Source organism: Miscanthus floridulus, chromosome 7, assembly GCF_019320115.1.
Source record: "Miscanthus floridulus cultivar M001 chromosome 7, ASM1932011v1, whole genome shotgun sequence".
NCBI lineage: Eukaryota > Viridiplantae > Streptophyta > Magnoliopsida > Poales > Poaceae > Miscanthus > Miscanthus floridulus.
In genome coordinates, this window is record NC_089586.1 from 19073248 (window position 1) to 19092430 (window position 19183).

General features: G+C 46.5%; 1 protein-coding gene across 1 annotated transcript; it reads right to left on the reverse strand.

The window, feature by feature from the left end:
- Positions 1-17548: 17548 nt before the first annotated feature.
- Positions 17549-18825, reverse strand: LOC136465174 (uncharacterized). The gene is made up of 2 exons (XM_066464020.1): positions 18369-18825; positions 17549-17631 (listed from the first exon to the last, which is right to left on the reverse strand). Exons 1-2 carry the CDS (start codon positions 18823-18825, stop codon positions 17549-17551), a joined length of 540 nt encoding a protein of 179 aa, XP_066320117.1.
- Positions 18826-19183: the final 358 nt, after the last annotated feature.

Sequence of the window (19183 nt, forward strand, 5' to 3'; positions counted from 1 at the left end):
AGATAAGATGTCACGCGGGGGATCTTGGAACTGGCTAGGGTTAGGTCAAAAGCCCTGAACGCAATGGGGAGTCAGTGTATTGAAAATTTGATCTAGGTCACAAAAGTGGAGATCAAGATTAAAACACAAAATTTGCCTTACCAATCAAGGGGATGGTAGGGCTAGGGCACTCGGCGAGATGACCGGCAGTCTTGGCAACGACGGAGCGGCGAGCTAGGGCGCGTGGTGGCCGGCGTGGTACTGCAGAGGCGCGGCAGGGCTGGAGCACGGCGGCGCTTTGAGATGAGCTGGCGCGGGTGAGGCTCGGTGGCTTGCGAGCTGCGGTGGTGCGGCGAGGCAGGGGCATGGAGGCGCACAGCTGGCGAGCGGGGGCGCGAAGGTGGCCGGCGTAGAGCACTGGCGCGGGCAAGGCTACGGCGGTGTGCGGCGGTGGTGGCTCGGGCTAGGGCATATGACGGCGCTGGTTAGGTTAAGGAAGAGGAACAGCGAAGGCTCGGTTAAATAATCCCCCAAACGCGACATAAAAAGGAAACCGAAAAGAGTCCTGAAGTCGCGCGAGATCCACTGACCGGACGCTCCGGTGGTAGCGACCGGACGCTACCACCCAGCGTCCGATCGATTCCAGAGAGGTCCAAAACCTCTGGAATCGGGACCGGACGCGTCCGGTGGTCCATGACCGGACGTAGGCAGGGTTCGGTCAGTACTGCTTGTCCTTCCTTAATCGACCGGACGCTGAACCCTTCCTGACCGGACGCACAGACACTGTGTCCGGTCACTCCTTCATCAGCAGTTCACCTCCTATGAACTGATCGGACACTGGACAGCAGCGTCCGGTGCAGCGTCCGGTGCACCTTTTCCAGCAAATCTTCAAACTTCCTTTGCGCTGCCTGTTCCCAATCAAGTCCCAACTTGAATAAGATCCAAATAAACACTAATTAGGACTGATGTGAGTGACCTCTCTCAAACCCTCATATTTTTTCAAAATATTTTGCCTTAAGGCTATAATTCTTTTTAAGAAAATAGGCAACAAGAGGGCAAATGGAACAAAACGACAAAACAACATTCATGCATATGTAATACTTGTAAGGAAATCTAGTTGCTTGTCAAGTTTGATCCAAGGTTAAGCTTCTTCACACGCTTTTCGGCGGTTATCTTAACCATGTTAGACAAGCCCTATATGCATTGCCACAAATTAAACATGTTGTATATTACAATGAATGCAAGGGACAACACAAGCTCAATTTTTAGTGAAGTTACTAAAATCAAGTACATTGAGCTCATTCCGTAATCTACAAAATATAGCCTCATCTAGTGGTTTAGTGAAGATATCCGCTAATTGATCTTCGGATCTTACACCTTCTAATGATATATCATTTTTAGCTACATGATCTCTTAGAAAGTGATGGCGGATATCTATATGCTTGGTGCGAGAGTGTTGAACCGGATTATTTGCAAGTTTTACCGCACTTTCATTGTCGCACAAAAGAGGTACTTTCTCTAGAACTACTCCATAGTCTAGTAAAGTTTGTTTCATATACAATATTTGTGCACAACAAGCACCCGTGGCAATGTATTCCGCTTCGGCGGTGGACAAAGCCATACTATTTTGTTTCTTGGAGGACCAAGACACAAGTGATCTACGAAGCAAATGGCACCCTCCGGATGTGCTCTTTCTATCAACTTTGCATCCGGCGTAGTCCGAATTGGAATAGCCAATTAATTCAAATAAAGCTCCTTTGGGATACCAAAGGCCAATGCTTGGTGTGTGCTTAAGATACCTAAGGATTCTTTTTATGGCAATTAAATGTGTTTCCTTAGGACTAGCTTGAAATCTAGCACACATACACATACTAAACATGATGTCGGGCCTAGATGCGGTTAAATATAACAAGCTACCAATCATAGAACGGTAGAGAGTTTGATCAACCGAGTTACCTCCCTCATCTAGGTCGAGATGTCCATTGGTAGGCATTGGGGTCTTGATTGGCTTACATTCATCCATCTTGAATCTCTTGAGAAGATCTTTTGTGTATTTCTCTTGAGAGATGAAGATGCCTTCTTTCATTTGCTTGACTTGAAAACCAAGAAAGAATATAAGCTCACCAATCATTGACATCTCGAACTCCTTAGACATCAATTTACCAAATTCTTTGCATGAGTCTTCATTTGATGATCCAAAGATGATATCATCAACATATACTTGACAAATGAAGATATGCCCATCAAGCTTCTTGGTGAATAGTGTGATGTCGACCTTCCCAATGGTGAAGCCCTTCTCAATAAGGAAATCCCGAAGGCGCTGATACCAAGCTCTTGGGGCTTGCTTAAGCCCATATAATGCCTTGGACAACCTATAAACATGATTAGGATATCTAGGGTCTTCAAACCCGAGAGGTTGATCAACATAGACTAGTTCATTAATAAAGCCATTTAAGAATGCACTTTTCACATCCATTTGATATAGTTTCATTTCATGATGTGATGCATATGCAAGAAGGATACGGATGGCTTCTAATCTTGCAACCGGTGCAAAGGTTTCTCCAAAATCTAAACCTTCAACTTGAGAGAACCCCTTTGCAACTAGTCTTGCCTTGTTCCTCACAACAACACCTTGATCATCTTGCTTGTTTTGGAACACCCACTTCGTTCCAATGACTCTTGCACCTTTTGGTCACTCTTCAAGATTCCAAACTTTATTGCGAGTAAAGTTGTTCAACTCTTCATGCATGGCATTGACCTAATCCGGATCTTTAAGAGCTTCTTCTACCTTGGTAGGCTCATAGCAAGAGACAAAAGAGTGATGAGCAATAAATGAAGTAAGTTTTTGAGATCGAGTCATCACCCCCTTTGTTGGACTCCCTATGATGAGATCTTGTGGATGATCTTGTAGGAGAGGTGTATTTCTTCTATTGACCACTTGAGGAGGAGGTTGTGGAGCATCAACATCTTATGCTTGTACCACCATTTGCTCATGGGAGATATGAGTATCTTCATTTTCTACTCTCCCATCTTTTTCACCATCTTGTGGTACATTTGATGAAGAAGGTTGGTTAATGACTTGTACATCATCTTTATCATCTTTTGGCTTGATGTCTCCCACCAGATTATTCTTCATAGCCTCCCTCAATGGTTCATCACCTACATCATCAAGATTCTCATGTGCTCCTTGGGAGCCGTTAGATTCATCAAATTCCACATCATATGTTTCTTCAACCAAGCCGGTGGCATGATTAAATACTCTATATGCTTTGGACTTCAATGAGTAACCAACAAGAAAACCTATATCACAATGTCTTTGAAACTTCCCTAGGTGTTGCCGCTTCTTGTAGATGTAGCACTTGCAACCAAACACCCTAAAGAAGGAGACGTCCGACTTCTTCCCATTTAGCAACTCATACGGTGTCTTGACAAGGAACTTTTGAAGAAATAGGCGGTTGGATGCATAACATGCGGTGTTGATTGCTTCCGCCCATAGAGCTTCGGGTGTGTTGTACTCATCTAGCATTGTCCTTGCAAGAGTGATCAAAGTCCGGTTCTTCCTCTCAACTACACCATTTTGTTGAGGAGTATAGGTTGCAGAGACTTCATGTTTGATTCCAACTTCATCACAATATGATTCAATGTTTGTGTTGTCAAACTCTTTGCCATTGTCACTTCTTATCTTCTTGAGCTTCACTTCAAACTCATTTTGAGCTCTCTTGGCAAACTTCTTGAAACAAGATGCAACTTCGGATTTGTCATGAAGCAAGAACACCCATGTATATCTTGAATAGTCATCCACAATCACAAGACAATAGTGATTTCCTCCCAAACTCTTGTATGTTGTTGGTCCAAATAAATCCATGTGTAGGAGTTCTAGCACTCTTGTGGTTGATATGAAAGCTTTGGTTGGATGAGTGTTTGCAACTTGCTTGCCGGCTTGACATGCACTACAAAGCTTGTCCTTCTCAAACTTCACATCCTTCAACCCTCTCACCAAATCATTCTTCATAAGCTTCTTGAGTGAGCTCATCCCAATATGAGCAAGTCTTCTATGCCATAGCCACCCAAGTGTTGTTTTGGTGAATAGGCAAGTCTTCAAGTTTGCATCTTTGGAGGTAAAGTCAACTAGATATAAGTTGTTGTATCTAAATCCATTGAATATCACTTGATTGTCATCTACCTTGGATACAACAACCTCCTTCTCGGTGAATAAGCACTGAAAGCCAAGATCACACAATTGCCCAACGGATAGCAAGTTGAAGCTTAATGAAGCAACATAGAGCACATTGGAGATGGAATGATCATTTGAGATTGCCACTTTGCCCAATCCTTTAACCTTGCCCTTTGAATTATCTCCAAATGTTATTTTCTCTTGTCCATCTACCTTTTCATCTAGTGAGGTGAACATACGAGGATCACCGGTCATATGTTGAGTGCAACCATTATCAATAACCCAATGACTTCCACCGGTCTTGTAGTTCACCTACACACAAGAGATTCAAGCTTTAGGGATCCAAACTTGTTGAGGGCCCTTCACCTTCTCAACAAGTGACTTAGCCACCCAAATTTTCTTAGGCCTACTCTTGTTGGGGGGACCTAAGAACATGACTTTCATCTTTCCACTCGAATCTTTTCTAAGCATGTAGTGAGCGTTGAAAGCAAAGGGTCTAGCATGCTTGGGCAAGGGTTGTGGTGGTGGAGTTTGACACTCATGAGCAAAGTGGCCTTCTTGTCCACACTCAAAACATCTCTTTGGCTTTGGCTTTGGCTTTGATTGTTGGTGTTGAGCTTGAGCCTTCTTCTTCTCTACACTTGCCATATATCCAATGCCACTTCTATCCATCTTCATGATGGTATTCATGAGTAGCTCACTTTGGAGATGCTTGCCTCTAGCAAACTTGCTCAATCCCACCTTGAGATGCTCTTTCTCCATCTTGAGCTTCTTGTTCTCTTCCTTGAGAATATCATTGTTCTTTTCCTCCTTGAGTTTCTTGATTTCTTCTTTTAGCTTCTCATTCTCAAGGATCACCTCTTTGTCATGATCAAGAGTTTCTAGCACAATGGTGTTGTGACTTTTCATCTCTTCAAGATCTTTCATGAGCTTCTCATTGTCACTCTTGAGCTTGACATACTCATCATAGTCATTGCACTCAACCACTTGCTTGCCCTTGCTACTAGATCCATGCTCAATGCTTTCATCAATTAAATCATCACATGAGGTAGCTATATCAATCTTAACAACATGGTTAGTAGCATCATGTGGCTTATTTGGTAAGAATTCTTGTGCAATAATAAGGGTATCATAATTGATCTTTAGAGTTGTATATTCATCTTTTAGCTTATTGTGACTAGTGATAAGCTCATTGTGCACCCACTCAAGTTTATCATTTTTGTCTTTAAGCTCTTTCTTAGAAGATTTGAGCTCCTTGAGTTTGGATGATATAGAATCATTTGTTTCTTTGAGCTCATCATTAGCCTTTTCTAATGTATCACACTTAGCTAAGAGTGAATCATTTTTAGCATCAAGTTTTTCATTTGTAGCTCTACTCTTTCTAATGATCTTAGTATATTTTCTTAGTATTTTGACAAGATCATCATATGTAGGTGAGTCATCATCATCGCTATCACTATCATCATCACTAGCATGTTCATCATCACTACTATCATCACTCTTAGTTACCTTGCGTTCACCTTTGGCCATAAGGCATAGGTGTGTAGAGGATGATGGCGATGGTGGCGGTGAAGATGCAAGATCAATAGCAATGGCGGCCACCTTTTCATCGTCACTATCATCATCGGATGATCCACTTGATGAATCAATGTCCGTGAGCCAATCACCGACAATGTAGGCCTTGCCACTTTTCTTCTTCTTGTAGAAGTCCCTCTTTTTGCCATCTCTCTTCTTGTATGGCTTGTTCTTTTTCTTTTCATCTTCATCGCTTGAATCATCTTTCTTGCCCTTGTTCTTGAACTTGTCTTTCTTGGGCTTTGTGCATTGATGAGCTAGGTGGCCAAGTTCGCCACAATTGTAGCAATCCATCTCGGAGATTGGCTTTCTTCTTGAGCTAGTGAAGAACTTCTTCTTCTTGCCATCAAACTTGATGCCACTCTTGTTTAGCCTTTTTAGCATCTTGGTGGTCTTCTTCACCATGAGGGCAAGGCTTTCTTCATCATCTTCATCACTTGAGCTCTCATACTCAAGTCTTGCTTTGCCCTTGTCTTGGCTAGCTTTGAATGCTAAGTCCTTCTCTTTCTTCTTTGTAGAGGATGAGCCATCTTGTGGTGTGATGTGCATGTACATCTCATGAGCATTGATCTTTCCCAAGATTTGTGTCGGTGTAGCGGCGGAAAGATCACCTTGATGTAGCATGGTCATAATGTGCCCATATTTATCAATGGGGAGGACACTCAAGATTTTTCTCACAATGTCGAACGGTGACATTTGAGTAAGTCCAAGACCATTGACTTCCTCTACAAGAGCATTTAATCGAGAATATATCTCATTAGCACTTTCTTTGGGAAACATCTCAAAAGAATTTAGCTTTTTAATCACAAGATGGTAGCGTTCCTCACGCTCACTCTTGGTTCCCTCATGGAGCGCACAAACGTCCGACCATAGTGCATGGGCGTCTTTGTGGTTCCTTACACGATTGAACACATCTTTGCAAAGGCCTCTAAAGATGGTGTTGCGAGCCTTTGCATTCCATTTTTCATAATTCACTTCATTGCCTTGAAGTTGTGCGGCATTCCTAGGTGTTGGGAACCCTTGAGAGGCGGCTCTAAGTATTCCAACGTCTAGAGCTTCTAAGTACGCTTCCATGTGGATTTTCCAATATGGAAAATCATCTCCCTCAAAGATAGGAGGAGGTCCATCCCCGTGAGACATCTTGCTCTAAGCGATTAAGCTTAAAAATGTGAGCACGAGGCTCTAATACCAATTGAAAGGATCAAGATGCCCAAGAGGGGGGGTGAATTGGGCTAATTCTAAATTCTCTTGCAATAATCAAATCCTACGGATAGCCCAATTAACCCCTTATGCCTAGAAAAGTGTTTATATCAAACAAATGCACAACAACCTCGCAACCTATGTTCCAAACTTACTCTAGCAAGCAATTCTATGAATGTAAAACAAGTATTGAATTGCTCAAATTAAATACTCAAAGTAAGTGCTCAAAGTAAATAGAGAGAGAAAGGAACGCGGCGATATTTTGCCGAGGTATTGGAGAGTCGCCACTCCCCACTAGTCCTCGTTGGAGCACCCGCGCAAGGGTGTAGCTCCCCCTTGATCCGCGCAAGGATCAAGTGCTCTCTACGGGTTGATTCTTCGACACTCCGTCGCGGCGAATCACCCAAAGCCGCTCACAACTTGAGTTGGGTCACCCACAAGCTCCGCCGGGTGAACACCAAACTCCCAATCACCACCAAGCCATCTAGGTGATGGCGATCACCAAGAGTAACAAGCACGAACTCTCACTTGACCACGCGAAGCCTAATGAGAAGATGGATGCACACTTTGCTACTCTTGATTTGCTAGTGAGGCTACTCTCTTGGATTCTCAAATCACAAACACCTCACTAGGACCTTGCTCTTCTTGGCACTCACAAACGTCTTTCTCAGCTGTTGGAATGAGCAAAAGTTGCTCCACTCATGAGTGGAGCTTCTATTTATAAGGTAGCCTGAAAAACGAACCGTTATGAGCTTCTGCGGGATGACCGGATGCTCCGATCATTTTGACCGGACGCTCTGGTCAGTTCAACCCACGAACCAGTAGTAAAGAGTCGACCGGACGCTGGCAGGGTCCGGTCAGCACTGACCGGACACGTCCGGTCGCATAAAACCCTTACTGGAACCTTACTGGACTCGACCAGACGCTGAACCCTCAGGGTACGGTCAGTATCGACCGGACGCGTCCGGTCACACTTTCTCAAGTCTAGACCCTTACTGGAGTCGACCAGACGCTGGCCCTCAGCGTTCGGTCACATGACCTTCCAGCGTCCGGTCACACCAGACTTGATTACCTCAGTCAAATGAACTGACCGGACCCTGCGGCCAGCGTCCGGTCGCACCAGAGCCAGCGTCCGGTCAGTGTTTGACACTCCATTCACTTCCAACTTTCGAACATATGTGAATGAAGTTTGCTCCAAAGGGTCTTAGGCATTCATAAGAGCTACCTAGAGCTAGTTTTGACAAGTGTGCACCACACCTAACTCACTAGACTCAACTAGGTCAAGCTACCCGTTCATACCCCCCTTCATAGTACGGCCAAAGGAAAAACAAAGTCCTAAACTACTCTAAGTGTCTCTCCAACTCCAATTGACACTTAGAACTAGTCATCCTTAACCTTGTCGTCCATCCTTTGAGAACCGAAACGATTTCCATCGTAGGGGCATGACAACCTCAATTGCCCAATCGATCTCCATTACCATGACCTAACTTAATTTCCTCTGTAAAACACACATTAGTCATAGTAATCTTGTATTGACATTAATCACCGAAATCCAACTAGGGGCCTAGATGCTTTCAACGTGTGATGTCATAACTATTGATTTGAACTTGATGATGCCGGTCATCAGTGAGGGACTTAAGATCAACGATTTGTTTCATCGCAAACCGTAGATATTCAAGTTCCACACTCATGGCAAGTTTCATGCATTACATTTGACTGAGGCTAAACCACACTTTCTTTTCACAGATATGGTCGGTTGCTATTGAAAGGATCAAGATGCCCAAGAGGGGGGTGAATTGGGCTAATTCTAAATTTCTTGCAATAATTAAGCCCTACACTTAGCCTATTTCACCCCTTGTGCTTAGAAGTGTTTCTATTGTTCTATCGCACAATAGTTTTGCACCCTAGGTTCTAATCCTACTCTAGCATGGCAATTCTAGGAATATAGAGACATGAATTTAATTGCTCAAATATAAACGCTCAAAGTAAAGAGAGGAAGATGAACACGTCGATGTTTTTCTGAGGTATCGGAGAGTCGCCACTCCCCACTAGTCCTCGTTGGAGCACCCACGCAAGGGTGTAGCTCTCCCTGGATCCGCGCAAGGATCAAGTGCTCTCTACGGGCTGATTATTTGACACTCCATCACGGTGAATCGCCCACAATCGCTCACACCATGACTTGGGCCATCTACAAGCTCTACCGGATGATCACCAAGTTCTCAATCATCACCAAGCCATCTAGGTGATGGCGATCACCAAGAGTAATAAGCACAAGCTCTAACATGACCAAGATAAGCCTAATGAGAAGGGTGGATGCACACTTGCTACTCCCTATACACTAATAAGGCCCTTAATCTTGGATTATCAACTCTCAATCACCCCACTAGGCTCTTGCTCTCCCTTGCACTCCAAAGGTGTTTCTCAGTTGAACATATGGGCAAGAGAGCTAAGTTGGACGAGTAGGAGAGATATTTATACTCCTCACTTCAAAACATACTCGTTGGGGTCCAACTCAGCACATTTCGGGGTGACCAGACACTCAGGTCAAAGTGACCGGACGCGTTCGGTCAGTGGCCAACGGCAACATGACGCCAACCTAGTTATCGGAGACCGAACTCTGACTAGCGTCCGATCGCCACCCATCAGACGCGTCTGGTCAAAAGTTTCCTTCTCTAGATGCTTACTGTTGTTGATCGGATGCTACCTCTAGTGTGCCAGGTCACAATGCCCTCAGCATCCAGTCAAAAAGCAAACCCTAGCAACGCGAGCTAATACTGACCGGAAGCGGCATCAGTGAGTCTGGTCCAGCATCCGAACGATGAACACACCCTAGCTGCGTGAGCTAACACTGACCAGACGCAGCACCTATGCGTCCGGTCCAGCGTCCGGTCATCATCCAAGTCTCCATTCACCTCAAATTTTACCAACTTTGTGAACGACATCGACTTCAACTTATCTGTTGGATGTCCTCGAGCTACCTAGTGCTAAGTTTGACAAGTGTACACCACACCTAAACCATTCAACTCATCTAGGTCAAGTTACTAGTTCATACCCCCTTAATAGTACGGCCAAAGGAAAAGAAACAAAGTTCTAAACTACTCTAAGTGTGTAACACCTTGGTGTTAAGCATGCATTAACATTCTGCAAATCATGAATATAATACATCATCAAGCATCATAATCATACATGCATAATCATGTTAAATAATAACTAAAACAATGCTTTGAAACATATGAAACATGCTCGTGAAACAGGTATGTTGCATTACTGTTTAAATGAACCTGGGTCGTGTTTGTGCTTGTAATAATGTTTAACATGATTGTTTGGGAGTACAAATGACTTAGAAATGTTTCACATGCATTTTGGAGCAAGGTTGGTATTCAAATTTTCCCAAATTTTGCTTTTAAAAATAATCTTCTAAAATAGGGTTTTTGATTTAAATTAACTTTAAATCTATAGTTCAAAATCTAATTGGATTTTTGTGGCAGAACCACCCGAAATAGCATACTTACGGAGGCGCTCGTCTTCCACCAGACACTAAGCACCCCGAAAGCCACTACCGCGAGTGGTATCCGTCGGACACACCCCGAGGGAGAGCCCAAAAGATCAACATTTTTCCCCAAGGATCCAATAATGAAAACGAGTTACAACATAAGTCCATCTCATACATTAGGGTTTCTGAAAAGTACATTATTACAATACCAAATACAGAGTTTGGAATGATAAACAGCGGAATATTAAAAGATACATCTAGCGATAAGATAACGAGGATTTCGTCTGAGCCCACCAGAAGAATCCTCCACACAAGGTACTCCTCAAGCATCACCTGCAACAGGGGTAAATAACCTTGAGTACACAATGTACTCGCAAGACTTATCCGATAGTGGGAATACTCTCCCGACTCCAAGGAATATGCTAGGCTTTATGGTTGCTGGTTTTCTTTTAGCCAAAAGCAGTACTAATAGTGAGTCCTTATTGATATATTATTATTATCAGCCGTATTAAGTTTTTATCTAGTCAGTCTATATAAGCCCTGTGCTACTTTCAAGCAAGAGTTGAGCAATCGATACTGTTTCTTCTCCTTTTCCACTTCCAGTTCTTACTATGGAGCTAAACCGCAGACAAGCCGTACCGGGTAACCCGGCGATTCGTGAATCAATGTGCCCAGCTGGGTGCCCCGAAGACACACGCCCTGCTTGTACCCTGGGCACAAGCAGGACTAACCCACCACTCTCTTGTCCTGGATGTCCAGGTCTCCGTCCAAACTTGGACTCCAAGCCCCTGTCTCTGAATCCCGGACTCAGTGCGGCGCAAGGACCTCCACCACCTCCTCTTCCCATCAGTCGGTCCGGAAAGAGCCGGATCCGCGACAAGAGAGCAGCAAGTCTTCCCTACGCCCATACCCAAGTATGTGCTCGGGACAAAAGTCTGTGACTTGCCTAGAGTCATATGCAACGACCGGTCCTTAATTGACACAAACAGGGAAAAAGTGTAATCGGGCTATGCCCTGTTGACCGCAGGACACAACCCCTCACACCCACCAGAATCCAATCCAAATCCCTGTCCGGTCACCATTTTTCCTTTCCACTATTTTATCATGATATTATAGTGTAATCACCTATTTGTGAGTAACATCAGGTTACTCACGCTACCGACATCCTGAGCATAGCAGCTACTCGACCTGCACTAGTAGGACTCAAGGTGGATATATCTATGCATGTAGTTTCCATAAAATGCCTGTAACGTAAATGCATATCATATAAATATATTTAGTGATCATTTAAAAATAGGGGTTATGCACCGGGGCTTGCCTTGGGCAGGTGCCGAGTCAGCAAAGTCAGTACCAACAGGCTCCTGGTCTCCCTCCTGTGTGAAAAGCTCCTCCTCATACTCCTCGATCACCTCGTCGTACTCCGAATCACCGACGGGTACGAAGTCTACCTGTTCGTGATCTACATGAAATGACGATGCAATGATTACACTATGACAACAGCAATTCTTAATGCAAAAGTACCTCTATTACATTGCTAAGCGAGGTCTTTCTACTAAAGTCTAAGCTATATACCAGTCCTACTAACATGTATGACCGCGCCCTATATTCATATGATGACTACGGATATTCATACTCCTAATGCCAGTTTACGATAAAGCAAGGATAATAATTATGGCATTAAACAACTCGTTCTATGGTTACCGTTTTTACAACAAGTATATAAATGCCTAAGGAAACTACGGTAACGATTTCAAAGCTAAAGTTATCGTCGGTTTACCACAACAAATCTTGCAATTAAAGATCGATATACCGCTAAGCCCTCTACTTCAAGCTTATGGGCCTACCATCCTAACCACTGATGGGGAACCAACTGTACTAACAGGTAGTCGATAATTTTGCGAACCTAACAAACTTTGTTTCGCTATTTTTGGACAATCATGCAATTTACTACTAATTATGGAAGTTCAGTTCATAACCTAAATAGATAAACAATTTCTAATACAATGAAATGGAGAAAACGAAACCTCCCTGACCGGCCCACGACGCGCGGCCCGACCCAACTCGCCATCTCGCCCGCGCGCGACAGCAGCCAGGCGCGCGGCCCACGCGGAGGCGCGGCCCAGATGGCCAACGGCCCGCGAAGGGGAAAGCCTGCGCGCGCGGTAAAAATTGCACGAACACCCCCGACAAACTCAGCATTTACTACGAGCTCTACGGTACTGTTTCGCTACTCTACCGTTTTACACCAGCACCCTCCCACTTCCTCTTCTTCACCGCGAGGAGGTCCCTGGCCCCCCCAGGGCGCGCACTGGCGCGACGGCGCGGCACTGGACGACTACGTTGGCCTCACCTGGACCTCTACGGTCTACCTAAGGGGTCGATAAGTACCTTGACGACAAGCCGAAGCTACCGGAGGCGACACGGCGAGCAGAGGCGTAGAGATGAAGCCCCTTCCCGGCGGTGACTCCCGACCTGCAAGAGCGAGCGTGTTCCCGTGAGCAACATCAAAGGCGAGGCCAGCGCACGAGCTAGCGAGCACCAGGGAGCACTCACCGACACCCCTGCGTTGACGGTTAGGTTGGAGGCGATCTGAGCAAGCCTGGCCACGTGAGCTCGCGGCGGTGCGGTGATGACCGATGGGGACACTACCGTGGCGGTGGGGCTGGCCTGCTGCGATGCTAGGACTGAGGTGTGCGGGGTGCTCAGGAGGACATGGCGAGTCTGTGGGTGCATTGAATCGCCACGAGGTGCACTGCGGGACTGGCTCGCCGCTGGAGGGTGTCGGCACGGCCTTATGGACCCGGTGGCGCGGTAGTCCAAAATTGAAGCACAATGAGTCGAGAATGGCAGCACGGTGGGGTAGGCTAGACGACCGGCTATCTAACGGAGCTGCAAGCAGAGCCAATTGGAAAGCGATGCACCCACTACGGCGAATTGGAAGAAAAGGGGTCGCGACGGCAAGGGGACAACGGATACAGAGGAGGTCCCATCGCGGTATGGCTCACCAGCGACGTCAACGCTCGGTACTGACTTGCCTGGCCATGGGGAACCTCAGGGCGTGCTCCCGACAGCCGTTCGCATGGCCGCAGCAGCAAACGATGAAACATGGCATGGCTCGCCTGCGGGTAGTACCAGCCCATGGACATCGCAACGCGACGTCGAGGTGAAGGCGAAGCAGGTCGTAGACCAGCACGCAAGCAGCCAAGGGAGTCCAGGCGTGGTACCAACGTAGCCGCAGGTGACGCGAACGCGGGACCCGGTGGTGACACGGCCATGGTGGCGCAGAGCAAGGCGCGGGCAGAGCAAGGCCGCGGTCCGGGCGCCACGCGTCGGTCGGCGAGGCGAGCAGCAGCGAGGCGGAGCGTCAAGATGCGCGGGGGGGGTGCAAGTGAACGACGTCGTCAGCACAGCCGAGCGCGGCAGTGGCTCAAGCCCGCGCGACACAGCGCATTGGCAAGCCGACCATGGTGGTGACCACGCCCAGCGCCTAGCCAGGTGGTGTGCACGATTTTTAAAGCAGCTAGAATTTGCGTACACCATGTCCCAAACGCTAAGCCAATTGCTCGCGTGACAAGGGTTACACTAAGCCATCACCCATAGCTGTGACATTTCGCTACTCCTTAATACAATTGTTCCACAACTAATGCCAAAGGTGGCTTCGTCGACCACTTCAAAAACCGCCGCGGAGGGCGTCGTTTAGAAAGGTTTCGCGTCGAAACCCCAAACCCGACCCCCGGGAAGTACGCGCTAGCCATCCATGTCATCGACCGCAACTTTTTATCATCATTCCCAAAATGTTTATAACATTTTGTGTTAACAAAATTTTGATTCAGGTAATAAATGCGTTATGTGACACGAAACATAACCTTTTCGGTACGTTTCGTAAAAATGTTTCCAAGCCAAACATGGATTATAAAGCCTATCATACACCAATGCACATAAATCGGATGCTTACGAATTATTTCAGCAAAACGTTACAATGTAACACCAGGGTGTTACAAATCTACCCCCCTAAAACAAAATCTCGGCCCGAGATTTCATGTGCCTAGTGTGAGGAAAGGTATGGAGTACATTTTTGCGCAAAACTAACTATCCGGCCCAGAGAGGAGATGGGGGTAATGCTTTGTTAAATAGTTCTCTTGCTCCCAGGTGGCTTCGTCCTCTGAATGGTTTTGCCATTGTACCTTGTAAAACTTTATCACCCTGTTCCTAGTCACTCTCTCCTTCTCATCCAAGATTTTTATAGGATGTTCCACGTAGGACAGGTCAGGTTGGAGCGGAAGTCCTTCTATTTCCACAGATTCTTCAGGAACTCATAGGCATTTCTTCAGTTGCGAGACATGAAATACATTATGAACTGCCGAGAGAATTTTAGGGAGTTGGAGACGATAAGCCACAGGACCACACTGCTGCAACACCTTGTATGGACCCACATACCGAGGGGCTAACTTGCCATGAACACCAAACCGATGTACCCCTCTCATAGGAGATACCTTGAGATACACATAATCTCCAGCTGCAAATTCTAAAGGCCTTCTTCGCTTGTCTGCGTAAGCCTTCTGTCGACTCTGAGCTGACTTCAAGTGTTCACGAATTATATTTACTTTCTCTCGAGCCTCCTTTATGAAATCAGGCCTAAAGTACCCACGGTCTCCTACTTCAACCCAATTTAGTGGTGTTCGACACTTCTGTCCATATAAAGCTTCAAATGGTGCCATACGGATACTCTCCTGATAGCTGTTGTTATAAGAAAATTCGGCCAGCTTCAAACACTGATCCCACTTCTTAGGAAAAGAGATTGTACAAGCCCGCAGCATATCCTCGAGCACCTGGTTCACCCTCTCAGTTTGACCGTCTGTCTATGGGTGGTATGCCGAGCTCCTGAGAAGGCGAGTACCTAAACACTCCTGGAGTTTCTCCCAGAAATGAGAGACGAAAACTAACCCTCTATCAGAGATGATGGTGAGAGGAACTCCATGTAGGGTCACAATCCGATCAAAGTATAACTCCGCATACTTCTTAGCATTGTATCTAGTGTCCACCGGAAGGAAGTGGGTGGACTTGGTGAGACGGTCCACGATGACCCAAATAGAATCAAAACCAGAGGAGGTGCGGGGTAAACCCACAATGAAATCTAGGGAAATATCTTCCCATTTCCAAACAGGAATGGGCAAAGGCTGTAGATATCTAGGAGTATGCATATGATCTGCCTTGACTCTGCCACAAGTGTCACATTCCGCAACGAACTGGGTGATATCTTGCTTCATGTATGACCACCAGTACAGCCTGCGTAGATCACGATACATCTTGTTGCTACCAGGGTGGATAGACAGCTTGGAATGATGGGCTTCTTGCAAAACCTTTCTTTTCAGCTCTTCATTGGATGGGACTACCAGTCTATCTTGTATCTTATGACTCCTTGCTTATCAATGCTAAAATGAGGTCCACGCCCTTCTGCTAGCAACTTCTTGATGTGAGGAATCTCTTCGTGATCTCCCTTCTGTTCCTGAATAATTTGCTCCAGCAATTCTAAGGTTAATGCAATCTGAGCTAGCACCTCAGTGTGGTGGAGTGACAAGGGTATTTCCTCAACCTGATGCGACTTACGACTCAAAGCATCAGCCACCACATTGGCTTTTTCTGGATGATAGTGGACTTCCAAATCATAATCCTTGATCAACTCTAACCATCTCCTTTGTCTCATGTTTAACTCAGACTGAGTGAAAATATACTTAAGGCTCTTGTGGTCCATGAAGATATGTACTTTGTTGCCTAACAAATAATGCCTCCAAATCTTCAGAGAGTGAACTACAGCAGCTAGCTCTAAATCATGGGTAGGGTAGTTCACCTCGTGCTTCTTTAGTTGGCGCGAAGCATAAGCTATCACATGCCCCTCCTGCATAAGCACACACCCCAAACCTATCTTCGAGGCATCACAGTAAACATCAAAGGGCCTCTCAATATCAGGTTGAGCCAACACAGGAGCAGTGGTTAGAAAAGTCTTCAGGGACTGGAAAGCTTCTTCACAAGCTGGACTCCAAACAAACTTAGCTTCTTTCTGGAGCAGCTTAGTCATGGGCTGGGCTATCTTGGAGAAATCAGGGATAAAACATCGATAGTATCCAGCTAGCCCAAGGAACTGACGGATCTGGTGCACAGACCTTGGAGACTTCCAATCTACTACATCTTGCACCTTGCTGGGATCCACAGAAACGCCCTTAGGTGTCAACATATGTCCCAAAAACTACACTCGATCAAGCCAAAACTCGCACTTGCTGAATTTAGCATAAAGCTGGTGCTCCCTTAGCCAAGTCAGTATTATCTGGAGGTGACGGGCATGCTCTTCCTCATCCTTGGAATAGATTAAGATGTCGTCAATGAAAACTACCACAAACTTATCTAGCTCCGGCATAAAAACTGAGTTCATCAGGTACATAAAGAAGGCCGAGGCATTGGTGAGGCTGAAAGACATCACTAGGTATTCATAAAGTCCATACCTAGTAGAAAAAGCTGTCCTTGGTATATCTTGTGGCCTGATCTTGATCTGATGATAGCCTGACCGGAGGTCTATCTTCGAGAACACCTTGGCACCAGCTAACTGATCAAACAAAGTATCAATGCGGGGCATGGGATACTTGTTCTTGACTGTTACCGCATTGAGGGGGCGGTAATCCACACACATCTGCAGTGTACCATCCTTTTTCTTCACGAAAATCGCTGGGCAACCCCATGGTGAAGAACTTGGGCGGATGAAACCCTTGTCCATCAACTCCTCCAATTGCTTCTTCATTTCTGCTAGTTCTCTTGGGGCCATGCGGTACGGACGTCTAGAGATAGGAGCAGTACCAGGCTCAAGCTCAATGGAGAATTCTACCTCATGGTCCGGTGGCAAACTAGGAAGATCTTCAGGGAAAACATCAGGGAACTCACATACTACTAGAATGGAGGTAAGATCAGGAATGGCTTCAGCATGGGCAGCAACAGGTAAGACCGGTTCTGAGGGTATGATGAGACACATCCTATCCTCAGAAGACGGAAGCCGTAGCTCTACGCTTCTTCTCTTCATATCTAATACTACCCCATACACCCACAACCAGTTCATCCCAAGAATAACATCAATGCCTTGTCTAGGCATTATCATGAACTGTAGACGGTATAGGTGGGTGGCTAATACCAAACTTACTGTATCCGTACGGGTATTGATAAACATCTGAGAACCCACAGTACGGATCTTATAGGCATATGGTATAGCCACAAGTGATAAATTATGCCGCTCTACAAACCCCATGCTCATAAAGGAATGCGATGCACCAGAATCAAACAACACCAAAGCTGGATGGGATTCGATGGTAAACATACCAGCCATAACTGTCTCCTGATGCACAACCTGCTGAGCATCCGTGAAGTGCACCTGACCGGATCTACTGGGCACCTTCCTCTTGATGAAAGTCCTCTTAACCAGCCTGGAATTTGCAGACGGCTAAGATGGCTGAGCTGTCTGCTGCTGAGGACACTCCCTGGCATAGTGGCCCTCCTTGCCACACTTGAAACAAGCACCCGGCTTGTTCCTGAATCCCTGACGAGGTGGGACCTGCGATCCCTGAGTCTACTGGGGCTGCACCTGCTGCTGAGGTGCCTTGTACTGAGTAGCGGAAGTATGTGAGGTCTGCTGGGGTGACCGGAATGGAGGCCTGCCGGATGGTTGATAGGACCCCCACCTCACAATTTGCACCTTCTGAGTATGAGGGTGGCTGGAGGATCCAGCTGCCACCCTCCTCCGCTTCCAATCCGCCTGAGATGCCCGCTGAAAACCCTCAAGAGCAATGGCGGCGTTTATCAGAGCCCCAAAGGTCTGATAGTTTCCTAGGTACAGTTTCTCCTGAAGAACAGGAGTGAGACCACGAAAGAAGCGATCCTTCTTCTTGTCATCCGTGTCCACCTGACTACCTGCATACTGAGCCAAGTGGTTGAACTGATTCACATACTCCATTACCATCCTGCTCCCCTGATGCAACTCCATGAACTCGGTCACCTTCTGGTGGATAACACCAGCAGGTATGAAGAACTTGCGGAAGGCGGTGGAGAACTCCTGCCATGTTGCTGGATGATCCGGCAGCTTCGCGGCTAGGAAAGTCTCCCACCAGGCACCTGCAGACCCCAAAAGCTGCTGGGACACAAAGTGCACCTTCTGCTCGTTGGCCACTCCGAGCAGCCAAAACTTCTGCTCCAGCATGCGAAGCCAGTGCTCCGCCTCCAACGGGTCGTCCGACGGCGTGAACATGGGCGGGTGGGTCTTGAGGAAGTCCTGATAAGAGGACTGTCCCTCAAGACGGCGAGCACCACCCCCATTCCCGCCATTGCCTCCGGGGCCTCCACGGGCGAGACCCGTGACGGCCTGTGCCATAACCTCCAAGGCATGAGCAGTCTCCTATCGAGCAGCGGCTGACTCCCAACGAGCAGCTAACAACTCTACCATGACCTCCGCGGCGGACAGCGGCGGAGGCGGTGGTGGCGGTGGGAAAGGATGAGGAACCAAAGGTGGAACCTCCTGAGCTCCCTCGTTGTCACGCTCAAAGGCCCGAGCACTATCACCATGGCCCTCGTTGGCCGCTCCCGAACTGGTGCTCCCATGTCTGGACCTCAGATTCATCTGTAAGAGAGACGAACCATCCATTAGGACACCCTTCCGATTAGAATCTAGGGATTAAAGAGATGACAGCACATTTTATTAAAGTATTCATTAAGTTAGTCCTACCCATTTA